At 43.1% G+C, this 18839-nt stretch overlaps 1 protein-coding gene across 1 annotated transcript in view; it reads left to right on the top strand.

Moving 5' to 3' along the window:
• The first annotated feature begins 18296 nt into the window (after window positions 1–18296).
• Window positions 18297–18839, top strand: part of ZDHHC2 (zinc finger DHHC-type palmitoyltransferase 2) — a 73551-nt gene continuing 73008 nt past the window's right edge. Inside the window, exon 1 of the mRNA XM_045993491.1 lies at window positions 18297–18655. Coding sequence (XP_045849447.1) covers window positions 18529–18655 — 127 coding nt within the window. The 5' untranslated portion in view covers window positions 18297–18528. The remainder of the gene's footprint in view (window positions 18656–18839) is intronic.

Here is an 18839-nt window from a genome sequence, read left to right as displayed (position 1 = left end):
TAATTTAATTATTATGATTATGATTATTTTAGAAAGAGAGAGGCAGAGCAGGAGCAGGGGGAGTGGCAGGCAGAGGGAGAAGCAGGCTCCCCGCTGACCAGGGAGCTGGATGTGGGGCTCCATCCCAGGACCTCCGTGATCATGGCCAGAGCAGAAGGCAGACGCTTAACGAGGGAGCCACCCAGGCAGCCCAATAATTTAACATTCTTAATTTTTATTTACTGAACATGACATTAAGTAACTCATAGAAAACATCATGACAAGTTGAGGGAGAGAGAGAACAGAAGAAAAAAAAAAAGAACTTTAGACTTAAATACCTTAGCCCTTTTTTGTGCTTTTTTGAACAGAGAGCCCTGCATTTTCATTTTGCACATGGCTCCAAAAATTACGGAGCTGTTCCTTCCCTGGTTTGTGGAAATTTGGGCCAGTGTGCCACCGTGTCTGTGAGTTTGGTGAGATACGGGATAGTAAGAAACAAATGAAGAACAGAGTTATAGATGATGTGATTTGGTAGTGGATATTGATTCTTCTCAAAATTATAATGGAGATGATGATTTCATATTTGGAAAAAATAGGAGGAATATTAAGATGGTAAGCATGCTGCTCATACCCCCACCCAGTGTGTGGTCGCAAGCAGCCTTCAGCTCTGGGAGAGCTGGTGGCCAGAGAGCAGTTTTGGTGAACCCTCTGACCGGAATCCTCATGGCTCATCAATACCACATAGGGACTCCACTTAGCAACCACATTCCAAATGGGTTCTCTTAAAAAGGGCACAAAGTTATCACTCCAGTAGAATGTAATTTATAAAGAATAAGTAATAGCAAGACATAACTTTTTTTTTAATTTTACATGAAGCAGAAGCTATTTAGGTAAAAATAGGGGTTTGAAGGACACACAGAACATACCCTGAACTGTGTGGCAGAGCCAAGGGTTGAGGGCAAAAGACGAACAGAGAACCGAGACCAGAGACAAATTAGGAAGGAAATGATGAATGACAGCCACGAAGAAAAAATTCGAGAGCTGGCAAATCGGGATATCAACTTGGTCTTTAATTGACCCAGTGCTGGAAAGAATACTGGTCACCTCACTATTCATAACAAGTAGGCACATCATCATCTTCAAACACAGAAGAAGAACAAGGAACAATTGTTTAAGTCCCTGACGTGGTTCTTGCATCCTAAACTTCGGTGATTACAACTGTCATACAATGTCTGGCTAGAGAGGCATTTTCATTGGAGACGAGCATGTAGAGCTGACCAGTGCTTTTGAAAAGCAATTGTCTGAGGCTGTCTGTATTTGAGATCCCGCTACTAATTTCTCACTCAAATGATTCAAGAAATTTTTCAATTAGAGTCCTATGTATTTTTAAAAACCAATTCCGGTTCTACCTTTCAACTAAATGAATGAGTCAGTGTATCATGCAGACAGGTGTGGACTTGCATAATTATCAGATTACATAATCCTTGTACAGAACAGAAAAAAATGGGCAAGGACTTAAAGCAGAATCCAAGGAGACATAACTTTGTTCAAAAAAGATAAATTGGGAAATATACATAAAGAGGTGAAATACATTTAGCCCATCATTGAGGATAGTGTGGTTCATTAGGCATGGCTCTTGAGCCAGACTTCCTGAGTTCAAATCCTGACTCTGTCATCACCTACCTTTGCAGTCAAACAAGCTTCTTCCACGTTCCAGTTCTGGGCTTTTTCACATGCCAGATGAGACAGTGACAGCGGCTGAGTCCTGGGGTCTTTGTGAGAACTAGAGGAGAAAATGCCTATAAGGCTTTCAGTTTAGCAAACACTTAATAAATATTGGTTATTATTATTCCTAAAATAATATCCCTCGTTCATCTAAAATCAGCTCATTTGTAACTTGTTCATAAACTTGATCTTGAAGATGAAAACAAAAGTAAAAAAATCCATGGGCTATTGAAAAGTTTTAAATGGTGCTTGTTATCAAAGGGAATTAAAAATGGTGAAAAGAAAATATTTAAAATAAATTTTTTAAATGATATTGCGAAATGCTTTAAACCTACCCTATATATGTATTGCCTGTTTTCATTGTAGTCACCATCTTCATCTATTGAATTTTCTTGGTTTTCAGGCACCTACTTAACTTTATTAAATATTTCATGGTATGTGTGTGAAATATAGAGTCAATACCTAGGACTATCTCTGTCTACTAGTTTTCTTTCTCCCTAAAAATAGAAGAGAGGATTGCCTGGGGCCAAAAAAAAATCCTGTCTTCCTGTCAGCAACTTCTGCTCATATCTCCATGATTCCAAATTATATATTCACATAATTTACATTTTCTCACTCTTAGTTTTAAAAAAATCAAGTTAAGTCAAAAGCTAAAATGCATCCCTTTTTATAGCAGAAAATTTCTTCTATTGCTCAAAGCTAATTTAAAATAAAATCTGGTCATCCTGAAAAACATACGTGTGTGTGTGTGTGTGTGTGTGTGTGTGTGTATTTTTTAATTTGGCTTCAGATCACTAGTCACTCATATTCCCACACAACACCTTTTTTTAAATGTAATGTTTTCCTTGAAGAAGTGGGAATAAATCTTTATTCTTGTTGCAAAGCATTGCTCAATCATGTCTTTAGTATAGTATGTGGGAACGGGTAGATAACTAATACATCTTTGTTGAAAGAATAAGCGGATAAATGTATGAATGAATGAATGAATGAACAAACGAAGTAAGGCATATCATGCCTGAGTTGCGAATATAGTCTTTGCCTTTTACTTTAGTCCAGAACACATTTCCTAACCATGTGTCTGTCTTCTAATATTAAAACTAATAGATACAATTACTCACATAGTTGAGAGCTGCCCAGTAGTATACATGTCCCAACACCTAAGGCACTTCAGCCTCAATGAGATGAATTTGTCTTCTGTGATAATAAGTGCAGATTATAGCTAACATATATTCATCAAATATATCATGCATATAAAATGCTTAAAGGTACAGCATCTGGTATATATATAGAATATTTACATATAAATATTCTATATAATATATATTATATATATATTATATATTATATATATATTATATATATTATATTTATATATAAATATTCTATATAATATACTATATATTATATGATAGTTATATAATATTTATACATATTTATATATTATATATCTTATATATAATATATGTATTACATATATTTTTCTACATATATATGCCAGGCACTGTGCTAAGCATTTTATGTACACAATCTCATGGACATCCTCACCATCACTAGACGAGTGTAGATAATATGCTCTTTCCTAGCTTGTTTCTGAAGCTTAAGGAAGTTAAGTATTTCTCCTAAAGTCAAATAGCAGTAAGTATACAGCCAAGATTCAGAGCCAGGTTTGCCAAGTTCCTGCTCTGATCTCTTCACTGCCTTGACAAACTGCTTACTGATGTAAGAACACAGGGAGTGGACCGAGGGGACCTCTACTTCCTGGAGCTGGAGCAGGTGACAGGCTGTGGTTTGGTGGCCAAGTTAGGATGCTGGGCCAGTAGTTAACGTATCAGAGCAGACTGGTGAGACTCAGGGGGGCAACAAGCCATGGGGAGAAGATGGAATATTAAGACAGGAAGCAGTGGAGGGAAGGCTGAGATATTGGCCTCTAGCTGGGGTCATATAATTATCATCCAAACCAGGACACTTGAAAGTGACAGTGGGTTCTAGTCATAACTGTCTGAAGGCAACACTACAAAGTGGGACTGTCCTGACTAAACTAGGAAATAGGGTCACCTTTCCCGTGTCCTTCTCTTGGTATTTTTTCCTCTTATTCCTTCTTTCTGTCTCTCTCCCTCCCTTCTTTTATCTCCCCCTTTATTTTCCCTCTGTCTCTCAGTGGCTCTTTCCCCGTGCCTCAAGTGTCAGCAATTTGCCACGATTATCTGAAACCGGGAAGCTCACAAAGGGCTTCACATTTGAACTTTTTTGACAAATGCCACAAAAGAATATTTCTCCTTTTGCTATATTAGTTATCTATTGCTTCATAACAGATTGTCCTCAAAAGGCAGTGTCCTGAGCAGATATTTAATACCTCACACAATTCCTGAGAGCAGCTTAGCTGGGCGATTCAGCCTCCAGGTCGCTCACAGGGCCACAGTTGAGCTGTGAGCGAAGACTTGTCATCTGAGGGCAGGACTGCAACTGGATGTGTGACTTCCAAGAAAGCTCCCTCCCCCGGCTCTCTGGGGGAGGACGCTGCTTCTTCCACGGGGGCCACTCCACAGAGCTGCTCATGCCCTGCCAGCTAACTTCTCCCCGAATAAACGATCTGAGAGAGGATGGAGGCACAGTGGCTTGTAACCTAGTTCCTAAAGTTTCCCTCTCTCACTTCTTTTTTATTCTAGTCCTGAGAAACCAGTCAGTAAGGCTGGGAGTGACAACCACACTCCCAAGAAGGATTGGACTCTGCCTCTCGAGGGGAGCGATAGCAAAGAATTTATGGACACATTTGAAAACACCATAGTCCCTCCTCTGGCCACAAATTATTTGCATTCTTCCCATATGCAAAATACACTCCCCCTTCCCAAAGTCCAGAAATCGAATGGGTCAGCTCAAACTCCAGAATCTCATCATCGTATCAGTTCCTGGTATGCATGAGGCTCCTTGGGTTTAGTCCCGTGTAGCTCCTTTCAGCCTGAGGAAGTGTGAACAACACCGACAAGCTACCCACCTGGGCCACACGCACACCCATGATACAATGGTAGAACAGAGACAGGATAACCATTGTGGGCATTCTTGTTTAAAGGGAGGAAACCGGGACGAATAAAGGAGTCAGTGGTTCATAGCAATTCCAAAAACCTTGCTGAAATGTTGGAAGGTCCTTCCTTAAGATTCGGTCTTACTCCTGCCCAGGAATATTCTCTATGGCTCCGAGCTCTGCTCTCTGGGCTCTTGGTTCTGCCACCTTAGTCATCCCTCCTTTTTCATGAAATGTAGCACGTGTGTACAGCTGTGTGATTTCCTCCGTAGGTTCCAACTTGAAGAAGTCGGGAAGTCCAAAGGACTATATTTATCACGTATTACTGTTTCTGTCTCCAGCAATGTTTTTATGAAGATAATTCTCTTTAACACTTTACGGGCTTTCCTACGGATCTTCCTGGGTTCTCTCCAGCCAAAAGCCACACTTACAAATGTCTTTGAGATAAGACCTTTGCTACATGGGTCATTTGCTGAGACACTGAGGGCTTGACTGAAGCTAGAGGAGCCAATTCCAAGAAGTCTCGCTCTTAGTGCTGTTCATTGGAGGCCTTTGTCCCCAGCTACCTGGGTGTCTCCATAGGGCTGCTCATGACGTGCCGGCTAACTGCTCCCAGAGCAGGTGATCTGAGAGAGAGGGGAGGAGATCACAGTATCTTTTTTACCTGGTTTTTGAAGTTTTCCACCACCAATTCTGCTTTATTCTTTTTTTTTTTTTTAAGATTTTTATTTATTTATTTGACAGAGATTTCAAGTAGGCAGAGAGGCAGGCAGAGAGAGAGAGGAGGAAGCAGGTTCCCTGCTGAGCAGAGAGCCCGATGCAGGGCTCGATCCCAGGACCCTGAGATCATGACCTTGAGCCGAAGGCAGAGGCTTTAACCCACTGAGCCACGCAGGTGCCCCTCTGCTTTATTCTATTCATTATAAGTGAGTCACTAAGTCCAGTCTATAGTCAGGAGGAGAATTGGCCTCCACTTCTTGAAAGGAGGAGTATCAGAGAATTTGTTCACATAATTAAAGTTACTACAGGGGCATAATATTTCAAAGTTTACTTTTTATTTAATTTATCTATTTCCAAAGAAAATAACAAAAAATAAGGGAAATGCTATTTGAGCTATTTATGCTATGTTATACCTGTGAAAAATTAGAAAACATACCTAAATATTCAAGCAACAGAGGAATGGTTTAAGGAATTATAGTATTTCTACCGAATAGAATATTGTGAAACTATTTAAAGTTATTCTGAAACCTGTGGAGTAATATGAAAAACACTTGTGACAAATTTATGAAAGAACACAAAATTGTACGTTGAAAAATACGCACAAAAAAGAGACCAGATGGGAACATACTAAAGTAACAACAATGGTTGTGGTAATTGGTGAGATCTTGGAAGATTTTTGTCTTTATCTCCAAGTTTTCTGTAAATGTATTGTTCTATAACGTATAATTCTGTTATGATTTTTTTTTATTTTGAAAGAGGTAATTAAAGATAATACTGACTTTCTCAATAAGGATTCAGTGGATATTGGCGTGCTTTTTTGTGTAGCAAAAAATAGACGACTCAGATTTATAGACAGGCTTGTGAAGGCTCATGTCAGTGGTGGAAGAGATAAGGAAGAGAACATAGTTGAAAGTGGTCATGGAGAAGAATCTAATTAAAGCAAACCAACATCGTATTGTTGAGCACCCCAGGGAGTTAGGTGGGGTCCTGTTCCAGGCTTGAAGAGGCAAAGAGGGAGAAAGCTGTCATCACAGAAGCTGTGCTCTTCAGGTGTCTGGCGGTGGGAGGGGAAACAAACACCCCCATGTTATCCTCTGACCCTCTGGCTCACCTGCCTACCTCCCACTGATTGAACCACCCAGAATCCAGAGTTCGAAGGAATCCTTTGATACAGACCTTAAAAAGGGAGCCACCCACAACACAAAGAAGGGTAGAGAGCACATCTGAAAGAGCAAATGGAAACATCCAGCACAGGAGATTATTTAAAATAGCTAGGCAATGCTCTACTTTGGTGAGAAGATTCTTGTGTAAAATTTATATGTTTATACTAAAAATTGACATCAATGTTTGAGGAATATATATTTTGGCATCAAGCTGTTCATATAAATATGTCTAGATATCACACTACTTATGGACATTTTCACTTTTAGACATAGACTGCCCATATTGTAGAGCATGGCAATTCAGATCACTTCTTTTTTTTTTTCTTTTTAAGATTTATTTACTTGAGGATGGGAAGGGGCTAAGGGAGCGGGAGAGAGAATCCTCAAGCAGACACCCCACTGAGCAGGGAGCCCAATTTAGGGCCAGATCCCCCACACCCTGAGATCATAACCTGAGCCAAAACCAAGAGTCAGAGGCTCAACCAACTGAGCCACCCACGTGCCCCAATTCAGATCAGTTCCTGAATCTGGAAGTCCATATCTCAAATGGGTTTTATGTCAGTTTAGGCCATATACAAACCTGCAGGATATTTTTGATAATGTACACACCAGTGAACCTCTTAATAAAGTTATCCATATTCAGGGGCACCTGGGTGGCTCAGTGGTGCCCCTGAATATGGGGCTGCCTTCAGCTCAGGTCATGATCCCAGGGTCCTGGGATCGAGCCCCGCATTGGGCTCTCTGCTCAGCAGGGAGACTGCTTCCTCCTCTGTCTCTGCCTGCCTCTCTGCCTGCTTGTGATCTCTGTCTGTCAAATAAATAAATAAAATCTTTAAAAACAAATTTATCCGTATTCAAATAACATCTATAAAAGTGGACATTTTCTTTAGCTGTTGAACTTCATTATGAACTTCATTAAACCATGCTCCTTGTGTTTGGTTTGGTATTTTCTGCTCACCATGTGTCCATTACCTATCATAATACCTCAGACACCGGAAGTCATCAAAATTTGTTGGATGGATGAATGAATGGATTTATTAAAGTACTTTCACATGTTGCGTTTCCATTTTTTGTTGTTGAGGAAACAAGAAATATCCTCATGAAATGTCAAAGAATTTAAATAAGTTGTTTTTTTTTTAAGATATTTATTTTTGCCAGAGTGAGAGTGAGCAAAGGGGAGGGGGGGCACAGGGAGAAGCAGACTCCCCACTGAGCAGGGAGCCTGATGTCATGGGACTCAGTCCCAGCTCACTGGGATCATGACCTGAGCAGACGCTTAGCCGACTGAGCCACCCAGGCACCATTCAGTACCTTGCTTAAGATCAAACAGTAAGTAGCAGGGCTGGAATTCACACCCAGACTTTTTGATGCAACCATCTGAGGTAAACGAAACTCTTAACACGGGTACTTCAGTCATATGATTCATCTAGCCCGAGATAGGACCATGCTCATGCAGTGAAAACAAGATAAAACTTCAACTTGTCTTCAATATCTCTGGAAATAAACATAATGTTCTTCCAAATGAGAATGTTTCATTATATAGTTTGACATAAATGTACTTTTTCTATATGAATGAACATTATGGCAAAATAATCCTACATCCCACTGTCTATTTAAGAGAAAATCTTCTGTACTTGAGTCTGACAGTGGTTGTCTCAAAGGTGGTGCTGTCCCAAGTGAGAGCACGGTTTTGTCAGAGTGCCTAGAAGAGGTGGTCCTGGCATGGTGCAAAGGGGCCAGGGATGCGGAGTGACCTGCAGTGCTCAGGATAGTCCCACACGGCTAATTGTCTTGTCCAAAATGCCAACAGCACCTTCGCTCCCCTATGTGAGTCTTCCACTTTTGCTAGGTTAAATCTTTTACCTGACTCTATTTACCATTCCAGGCATATTTAATATTCTTTAAATAAAGTCTAACAAGGGGTGCCTGGGTGGCTCATTGGGTTAAAGCGTCTGCCTTCGGCTCAGGTCATGATCACGGGGACCTGGGATCGAGCCCCACATTGGGCTCTCTGCTCAGCAGGGAGCCTGTTTCCCCCCCTCTGTCTGCCTGCCTCTCTGCCTACTTGTGATCTCTGCCTGTCAAATAAATAAATAAAATCTTGAAAAAAAAATTAAAGTCTAATGATGGCATTTTACTGGCTCCTCTGTGAACTTTAACTTCCCAGACTTGGCTTCTTAAACTAGCCCCTGAGAGGGACACCCGGGTGACTCAGTCAATTAAACATCTGCCTTTAGCTCAGGTCATGATCTCGGGGTCCTGGGATCGAGTCCCGCGTTGGGCTCCTTGCTCAGCGGGGAGCCTGCTTCTCCCTCTCCCTCTGCCCCTCTGCCTGCTTATGCAGGTCTCTCTCTATCAAATAAACAAATAAAATCTTTAAATATATATATATATATGTGTGTGTGTGTGTGTGTGTGTGTGTGTGTGTGTGTATAAACAAATAAACTAGCCACTGGGAGCCTGGGTGCCTCAGTTGCTTAAGTGTCTGATTCTTGATTTCAGCTCAGATCAGGATCTTAGGGTGCTGAGATCGAGCCCCATGAGACAAGCCCACACTCAGTAGGGCGTCTGCTTGAGATTCTCTCTCTCCCGCTCCCTCTACTCCCTGCCACCTCAGGTGCTCTCTTGCTCTTTAAAATAGACAAATGAATCTTTTTTTTTTTTTTAATCAGATGAGCCACATGTGGGGTTTAAAAGAAACCAACCTGATCCATTTCAATGCACAGTTAAGAGCAAACAACAACAGTCTGGGAGTCAGGAGGCTTGGGGTCTTGGTTGGTTGACCAGATGACGGAACGGCATGACCCTGGACAAGCTGTCCAATCTTTTTAATGCCTCTATTTCTTCACCTTAAACATGGAGGACGATGAAGTGACTTTTCAAACCTGCAGCCCCAACACTGAGTAAGGAGCAAACTTAAGACGAACAAAACAAAAGCGGAGAGTGAAGGGTTACACGTGGAGTAACTGACAGATAAAATCCCGAAAGAAAATTTCATATATGCCCTATGTCATCCAAATGGAATGGGTATGTGGAGGCCCCACTGTGGCAGAAATGACCATTTCCACTTTTCTAACTCTGGGATCTTTTATGCATCTCCTTTAGAAGTGACATTTTCATGGAAGTTATGGTTAATGGCAGTCTTCCTTAGCGGGCTGTAGTCAAGCAGACTGGAGTCATGAAGGAAATAAATGCAAGGGGATTCTGAAAATTAAGGTCTCAGAACCTCAAATACGGATTCAGACCCTGCTGTCGTGCACCGTGAGCCCAGTGGCAATGATGAGCCTGTGCACCCCCTGGGCCTTCCCTCGGATTCCTTTCTGCGGGCTCCAAAATCTAGGAAATCTAATCTTTCCTGTTTTTCAGACCCCCCTGGCCTTTTCTAGAATCTGTCTCCTCTCCATTCCCCCTTGTCATGGTCCCAGTTCAGGATTTCATTCCCTCTCAACTGGTCAGGAAGAAGAGTTTCTAGACTCTTCTGTCTTTCCACTTTATTCCCTGGACTGCTTTCAGAATTATCATCCTAACATAAATTTAGCATCTTTTTTTCTCCTGTCAAAGAACTGGTAAGTGGCAGGACTGGAATTCCTGCTTAAAATTGTTTGAAAACTCTCTAGTGACTATCAGGTAAACTTCAAATTCTGAACAGCACCCAAGATATGTTTCTTTTCTTGTAATGAGCTGACACCTACTTCATCTCTTGACTGTTCCTCTAAGTTCCCTTGTGCTGGTCAGTTTCCTGTCTGCTCTCAGATTATTCCTCATCCTTCTTTTGCTTTGCTTTACACTCAGGGCGCTGTTCCTGCAAACCACAGTTCCCCTGGCTCCTTTGCCATCAGGCTTCCAACTAAATTTCATTTTTCTCTTTCCCTCTTTCTCTGCCTCTCTGCTTTCTCCCTCCTTCCCTCCCTCCAGCTGTGTCTCCAGCAGTGGCTGAATCACCTCATGGTCCCCAGTATCTACGAGGTGACCCCATGGTCTTGGGCTCCAGCCTCACGACCTCTCCTTTGTCCTTCGGGTCCTGGGCTCATAGTGACCTCCTGCCGTTACCAAGCTTGTGTTTATCTCACCTCACCATGGTTGCTCTTTCAATCTTCCAACGTTTTTAAATTTAATGTCCCGGATTAAATTCCTCCCACTGGATTCCCTGGTGTGGGTTTTGCTTTCCTGGCTGAATCTTGACTCATATATTCCCTTCCCTTCTAGTTCCCAAAATAGGCCCCTCAAGAGAAGAAGGCATTCCCTGGGCAACAAAACCATCCCTTAATTTTTCCACCACGCAAGCTTCCACTTATCCTTTGTGTAAATTCCACTATTCCACTTTTCCTTTACTGTTCCAGGCACCCTGAGGCACACTCTCTTTTACCAGAGATATACTTGGGACAGTATTGAATGCACATTTATCTTATTACTGAAAGTGTCTGTACATTGGTCTCACTGACCCTTAAGCTCCTTAAAGCCAGAGACCACATTCTTTCGTTGGAATATCCCCACCACCTGGGCATACAGCAAGTGATCAATAAATATTTGTTAAACAATACACCACAGCAATTTTGAAAAGGTCCTAGGCTGATACTAAAGCAGCCTCAATAGGTTCATGATGTTTAAATTTTGTAAAAATACTGGGAACTTCTGCTATTTTCTACATTTCTCTGGCTATTTATAACTGACCTTTTTATAAAGAAAATTAATTAGTACTTTTAGCCAAACTAGATATTTTATTCCAGTGTTGGAGGCGGTGTAACTCATGGCAGTACTTGTTCTATTTAACAAAATAATGGAATATGGATGTTTATAAAAGTGGTTTAAGTCACTGGAATTTGCCCTCCAATTTGTGTATTTTATTGTGTCCAAGTTGCTTCCAATAAAAGAGTAGTGATAAATTCACCAACTTTACCATTGGAAAAGTTTCATTAGCACATCAGGTATAAAGTCCAATTTAACTTTTCTACCCATTAAAAATATTTTAAAACTTATAATTTCTACATTGTAATTAAATTAATATATTTCCCAATAATTCACAAAGTAACTATGCCACGTTGTTAAATCTTTCCTATTATCTGGAAATTTAAAAATGCTATCTTTACTATTTCACTGAATTCAAAGCTTAAAAGAATGGCAATTTATTATCCAAACCTATTATTGGTTCAAAGCACAAAATCCAAAATCTCTAGTCATTTGGACTTGGGACCCTCAACCACTACTTGGAGTGTTTGAAAAATAAAAACTTATGTTGTCTCCTATTCCAGATAGAAAAGTCATTGCTAGTCCACTGCCATTCTAGCATTTCATAGCGTGACCCACCATTAAAGAGACTGAGAGGTGAGCCAGTGGAGGAAAGCGTTATCACCCAGGGATATAACCTAAAGAATTTTAGAATCTGCAATGTCTAAGTATCCCTTGAAAATAATTATAGACTCAGACACTCTGGTGCTAAGACATAATGTACACTGGATAAATTCTAGGTGTTGCAAGAATCCCTGACAATCAAAAGTTTGCTACTACAAATCCGAAGCCAACATGCCTTTTTTGTTAAATGTCATTTTTAAATATTTATTCTTCATTTTCCCCCTTCTTTTCGTAGGCCTGAGAAAACCCTAGTTCATTTTTTTTCTTTCCACATTATAAGTTGCCATGTGAGCTTAATCTTCAAGTTACATTTAAAGCCTTTGACAACCCCTAAAAATACTTAACCAATGTAAACCTAAACATTTTTAAATTAATTTTATTTATTTATTTATGCAGAAGAGAATGTCTTGATCCAGAGTTAATGTGGGTTTGTACAGACTACTAGGCAAGACACATTCATACCACCTCCCCCAACATCTGCCACACAGAAAATCCAACACAACTAACCATCTCCCCTATAGCTTGACAGAGAACGAGCTGAATATAGCCAATTATTTTGGGGGTCCCCCATAATATCTGCTCAAATAACAAAAAAGAAAGTGTCCTGATGCCCACTGGATAAAGATAGATGATTCTGTGCTTTAAGGCTGGAGTTATCCAGGAAGAAAGCTTAGGAATTTGGGCATGGTATTCTGATAAGTTTTTCCTTGCATATCGTTCAAAAGTAATCATTTGTACAGTAGCCTCAGGTTGAAGGATATCTAGTGTTACCTATTCCCTCTCTATTATGATCCGTCTGGCTCCTTTTCTTTAGACGTAGCATCTTCAAAGAAAGAGAGCTCCTAACATTAGCCAAAAAAGGTTTTCAGCTTTCTACTACCCCTCATTTTTTTGTTTCTTTAAAACAGTAGAGATAGAACTAGAGAGGGAACCTTTTTGTTTCTTGCGTTTATAAATACAAAGGCTGCCTCATGAATATTCAGTCAAGATAAAATGTTTTGTTAGTTCTGTGGAACTTCCAGTGGAACTTCCTGTGATGATGGAAATGTTCTAGATCTTCGCTGTCCAATACAGTTGTTGCTAGATACATTTGGCAAGGGGCACTTGAAATGTGGCTACTGCAACTAAGAAAACTGAATTTTTAAATTTTATTATATTTAAATTAATTTGAATTTGAATAGCTACAGATGGCTCATAGCTACTTATTGGACAGTGCAGATCTAGATATTAAGACTTGAAAGGCACCAGGGGCGCCTGGGTGGCTCAGTGGGTTAAGCCTCTGCCTTCAGCTCAGGTCATGATCTCAGGGTCCTGGGATCGAGGCCCACATCAAGCCCTGCATTGGGCTGTCTGCTCAGCAGGGAGCCTGTTTCCCTCTCTCTGTCTGCCTGCTGCTCTGCCTACTTGTGATCTCTGTTAAAGAAATAAATGAAATCTAAAAAAAAAAAAAAGACTTGAAAGGCACCAAATAGGTTTCTCTGTCCCCAATTCTCGTATTCCTAATTTCTCAAAGCACCTCAGCTTCCATGAGCTGAAAGTGACCTGTTAAAACACGGGATGCAGATTGAAATTAAAACTGTGATCCAGTCAACATTCCTGGTTGCAAACACAAGTCAGTGTTGACTTACGCACACAAATATACTTTTGCAGGTATATAGGTACCCAACAGAATCAACAGGAAGCCTGAAGAATGAAGCTTGAGCTAGCACAGATGAATCTGATGCATGGCCAAGATCCTGCCATCAACAACAGTCTGAGGAGGACACCATTACTGGCCTTGACAGCACTGGACACTTGCCACCAAGCTGCAGGATTCTGTTGCCCTTGGTCTGCTCGCCATTGACCTTTCGACTCCATAATGGCTACTTCAAATAATTTCTCACTGAACTTTTGTCATTGTGTCACTCCTTAAAGATATTGCCAGTCCATGGGGTAGAATTATGGGTTCATAGACATTGACTTCTTCCCATTTGGGGGCCAGGAAGGGGGGCTGGTATAGGCCAAAACATTTATTTAAATGAAAGGTTCCGGTTTTATTTCTAGCAAAATTAACCTTCGTGCAAGCTATGAAGAAGTGGAAGTAGAATCACACCAAATAGCATTTGCTATTTTTCTTGATCTTTTTCAATTTTCTGAATATGGTTTTTATTAATTAATCATTAGCCACTGAAGTATAACATAAATTGTATAATTATAGTTAGTTATACTTATATAAAATTGTTCATAAAGTTAAGTTCATAATTTATAATTGCCTCGGTTAAGCTGATGGTTGATGCTATTGAAATCTCTGTGAAAGAAGTCTGAGCCGCACTGCTTGGTGTGCGCCTGCCATCTAGTGGCAAGACACGTTAATACCACCATAGAGATCCTAGAGGGCTTCAGAGGCCAACTTCGCCAGGGACGGTTTTTTGTACTTTATAATTTTCCCAGTGTGTTACCCAATCAACCACACATTTCTTAAGTCTTTGGAATTATCTCCCATTACATTCAATTACATTTCATGTTAACTGCAAACTATAGATATCTGTGAGGCAAAGGGTATCTTAGCATCACCTGTAACCACATTCCCTAAACCAGTTCCCTAAGACTGCTTTTATTTTACGTACGTCCAGAAACAATATGTGGTTTGGGCATGCTACTATTCTCCCACCAAGAATATTTTGGCCACTATAATAAAAGTGCAGGTTAACACTAGAGTCATTGATGTCACGGATTGCTGACTTATAAAAGGATTCTTTTTCCCAAAAAGTGGTAAGTTTAAGAAAACATTGAAAGAGGATTATCAGTATTTTTGCAGACCATTCTAGGAAGGATGGGTGAATCGTAAGGAAAAGAGTACATCCAGATCTCATCTTCATTCCCTTCTGCCCTTGTAAATTTAGAAGGCAGTATTTGTCACGTACTATACCCTAATAGCAACATCAATATAATCAATTTCTCACGTAGCTGAGAGTAATAAAATTGACCTTACACTTCAAAGATGCAATGTTTCCCTCTAAGAACACTTTTAAAAGGAAAGAGAAACCATCAAGCAGGTGACCTAATAAAGGTTCTGGTAGGCGGTTTGACTGAAAAGATGACATAAGGATGGTAGATTGAATGGAGGTCCTAGAGATAGGGTGGGTCCATGGCTCCCGGGCTTGGTGGCCATATTATTCTTGACTCACACCATGAAAGGAAGTAAGTAAGAATTTTAATTTGGATCTGGAAGAACGAAGAAGATTTGGAGAAATAGTCATGATAACAGAATAGATTTGAAATCTGGGGACTCAAGAGTCTGGGGGAGTGGTTCGAAGTAGATCTTGACTGGAGAGAGAAGAGAAAATTAAGTTTCCTTTGTGGGAAGAGGGTCTGATAACAGGGGTTTAGAAAATTTAGAGGTGAATGACTTTGATAAACTACTAAGTGGGTGGAGCTTCCAGGCAGAGGCCTGGTAAGGACAGAATGACTGTTCTTAGGGTCTGCGTAAGCCACGTAAGGGGGGTCTTTCTCCTCTTCTTGTATGCCCCCTTTGGCCCCCTGCCTGCCTGTCCATCCACTTTCCCTTACTGTTGCCCTCTCCCTCTTTAGCTGTGGCTACTCTTTTTTTCATAAATGGCCATAGCAGTTTTATCAAAATTACTACATGAAATTCACAATTTGATGTAATTACTGAGTACCTAAACTTTGTGAGTTGAATCTGCTGTATGTCTAGCTAAAGAATAAGTCTTGGGGCACCTGGATGCTTCAGTCGGTTAAATGTCGGACTCTTGGTTTGGGTTCAGGTCATGATCTCAGGGTCCTGAGATCAAGCCCCATACTGGGCTCTGAGCCAGGGCATGGAGCCTGCTTGGGATTCTCCCTCTCCTTCTCCTCTCCCCTTCCCACCCCCACCCCCGCCATGCCTCACCTATCCCCCCTCCTTATGCACATGCTCTCTCTCCTCTCTCTCTCTCTTAAAAAAAAAAAAAAACTCTAGTGAAATTTCTTCTTAATTGTCTATGACCTTCAAATTGTTTTCCTGTTGATACACAGCCTTAAATAAGGCAAAGAAAAAAAAGTCAAAATCTTTCTATTCTAAAATTAGTTCATCTCCACTCTCATCAGAGCCTAATAGCTAGAGATTGGCTACTCACCAAAGAGCTTACATTTGTTCATGCATACCTATGCCTGCCTAATTAGAGCCTATGCAGAGATAAGTCTTGTCATCTTGCCGCTTTGGAGGGATTTTTCCTGAGCTAGGAATATCTTTTTTTTTTTTTTTTCAAGATAAGAGTGATATACTTGACAAACTCAATCATAGTAGTACTCTTAAAATGGCTAAAAATGGGTTGCAGTTATCCACATATGTTTATTATAAAGGTGAACACAACATTTTAGATAAGTAATAACAATGTATTCTCCTTCAAAGATGTTACACCTGCGTATTCTTCTGGAAGGATCAAAGATTTGACAACTGTATAATGCTATTCCATTTCCAACCGAAGGCCTTGGTAAGACTTCCAGAAGAGGGGAACATCTATACCTACACCACACTGGCCACACTTTGCACTCTATTCCAGCGTTTCCTTTTTGGGAAATGCAACTTCACTTTTCATATTTTAGTAGTCGTCAGTGACTTTCCATCACAGATTTGCCAGTCTGTGGGAGTATGTCAGTCCCGGTACAGACTTTTATTTCTTGTTTTTAGATTCTTCTGGTTGGGAGCATAAGGTTGATATTCATGGGAAAAGTTGACGATTCCAGGAAAGTTGTGTTTTTATACGCATCTACCCTACAGGATATCAAATGAAGAGTATAGGTTCTGCACCAAAATAAAATGGTTTACTGGGACAGAAATATTCTCGTTTCAATTATTTAACAACCCACAGAAATTTGGCATTTTCTATGCATTTTTAATAGAAGTGGGAAGAGGTTTGATGTGTGTGTGTCACACAGTAGCTACTTCAGGGGAGATTAGCTTGCTTCTAAGCTAGTCGACAGAAGGATAATCTCAAAGACCTAAGCGCTTAGATTTCTTTGAATTTATGCCACTCAGTACCTTTTTTTCCCTTTCAATATGGTTGCTGTGTGGTGTGAACACATGCACTCATTAATGTTAAGTGAAACAGTGCACACTATACATGGTAATTATGTATATAATTCAGATCCAGTACATTTATTGAGGTGCTTCCATTTGGAAGCCAGGGCGTTCATCATCAGATGAAGGGAAAAAGCAAACCATCTCAAAAGCATTTGTATTTTTTCCGTTTCATCGATCATAAAACCAGGGCTTTGGCCGAACTACCTCTAGAATTCGTCCTCCCCACCCCCCGGATTTTCAGCAACCACTTCAGAACCTAAACACGCTAAATTTAGAATTGCCGCCACAAAAGAACACGCGGTGGGGAAGCACGGGCTGGGAAGAGCGCACGGGAGAAGCCCCGGACTCCCGTCAGGGAGTGGTCCTGTATGGTCACTGAGGAACGTGACAGAAGAGTTCAAATTCTCAGAGCAAACTCCGGAGATCTCTGGGTTCACAGTCAGAGCTTCTTCCTCCTTCCACAGTCCCCATCCACGCCAGAAGACTCAACCCTCCTGAGTGGTTCGTCCCCCCCCCCCCCCAAAAGAAACGTGAAGTAGGCTTCGTCGCCCAAACGCGACAATGTAAGGTCTGGGAAATCGGCCCCGCCCTTGCTGCCCTCTGCCTGTTTACAAGGACCCACAAGTTGGAAGCGAGAATCTTCCAAGGTGGAGGCGGGGACACTGCCTCAGCGCCTGAAGACTTTGTAGTGGCGCATCTGTCGGGGTGTCGCTCCCCACCTGCCTCGGCAGGCGAGGGGTCCCGTGCGCCCCAGGCCAGCTTCCCCGCCGCTCCGACTCCCTCCCCTCCCCCGCGTGCGCCTCGGCGCGAAGTGCGGCCGCCGCCGCTCCGGGACGGCTCCGAGTTGCGGGCGATCGCGAGGGCTTGGTGTGTGCGTGGGGGGCGCCCTCGCCCCCGCCCGACGCCCGGAGCGAGCGCCACCGACCCGAGCCGCCGCGCCCGCCTCCTCCACTTTACCCCGAGTCCCGCTTCCAACGGGGAGGCGGAAGGGCCAAGGTGGGCACCTTCATTCCCACCTCGGGCGCCCCTGAGATGCCCAGCGGCGAGGGGGCGCGGGGTCAGCAGGGGTCCCGGGGTGCAGGGCAGACGCCCGGAGTGCCCACAAAGCCCGCCCGGGGGCGCAGCGTGCCGCGCGGGTGGAGGCGGCCGGCGGCCGGAGGGGCGGGGACGGGCGGGGGCGGGGCGGAGGCTCCAGCCTCCTCCTCTCGATCCTCCCCCTCCTCGTCCTCCTCCCCCACCTTCCCCTCTTCCTCCTCCTCCTCCTCCTCCTCCTCCTCGCCCTCCTATCGCTGCCGCCGACTCCACCGGGCTGAGGAGCGGGGAGTCCGCGGCGCTGGCTTGGGGCTGCGGGATGGGGAGTTAGCGCCACGGCGGCGGCAGTGGCCGCAGCGCAACCGGCCGCCGCCCCCGGGTCTGTCCCGCCTGGGGCGCGGGGCGCGGCCAGCCCGCCCCGGAGCCAGGCCCGCGGGCGGCGGCGACGGAGGAGCTGGGCAGGTGGATGCGGCTGGAAGATGGCGCCCTCGGGCCCGGGCAGCGTCAGGCGGCGGTGCCGGCGGGTGCTCTACTGGATCCCGGTGGTGTTCATCAGCCTTCTGCTCGGCTGGTCCTACTACGCCTACGCCATCCAGCTGTGCATAGGTGAGTGCGCGCCGCGCCCGCCACCGACCCCCGCCGGCCCCTGGAGGGAGGATATGCACCTGTCAGCAGCCTCTCCGCTCGCCCCCCGCCCTCTACGCAGCCACCTCGACAGTCCCGGGACGCGGAGCGCCCGCCGCACCAGCGGCGCTTCCACCCTCCCCACCCCGGAGACCCTCCTGCGCCC

The sequence above is a fragment of the Meles meles genome, chromosome 2 (assembly GCF_922984935.1).
Source record: "Meles meles chromosome 2, mMelMel3.1 paternal haplotype, whole genome shotgun sequence".
NCBI lineage: Eukaryota > Metazoa > Chordata > Mammalia > Carnivora > Mustelidae > Meles > Meles meles.
Note: the sequence above shows the minus strand (reverse complement) of the source record. Positions and strands in the feature narration are given on the sequence as shown.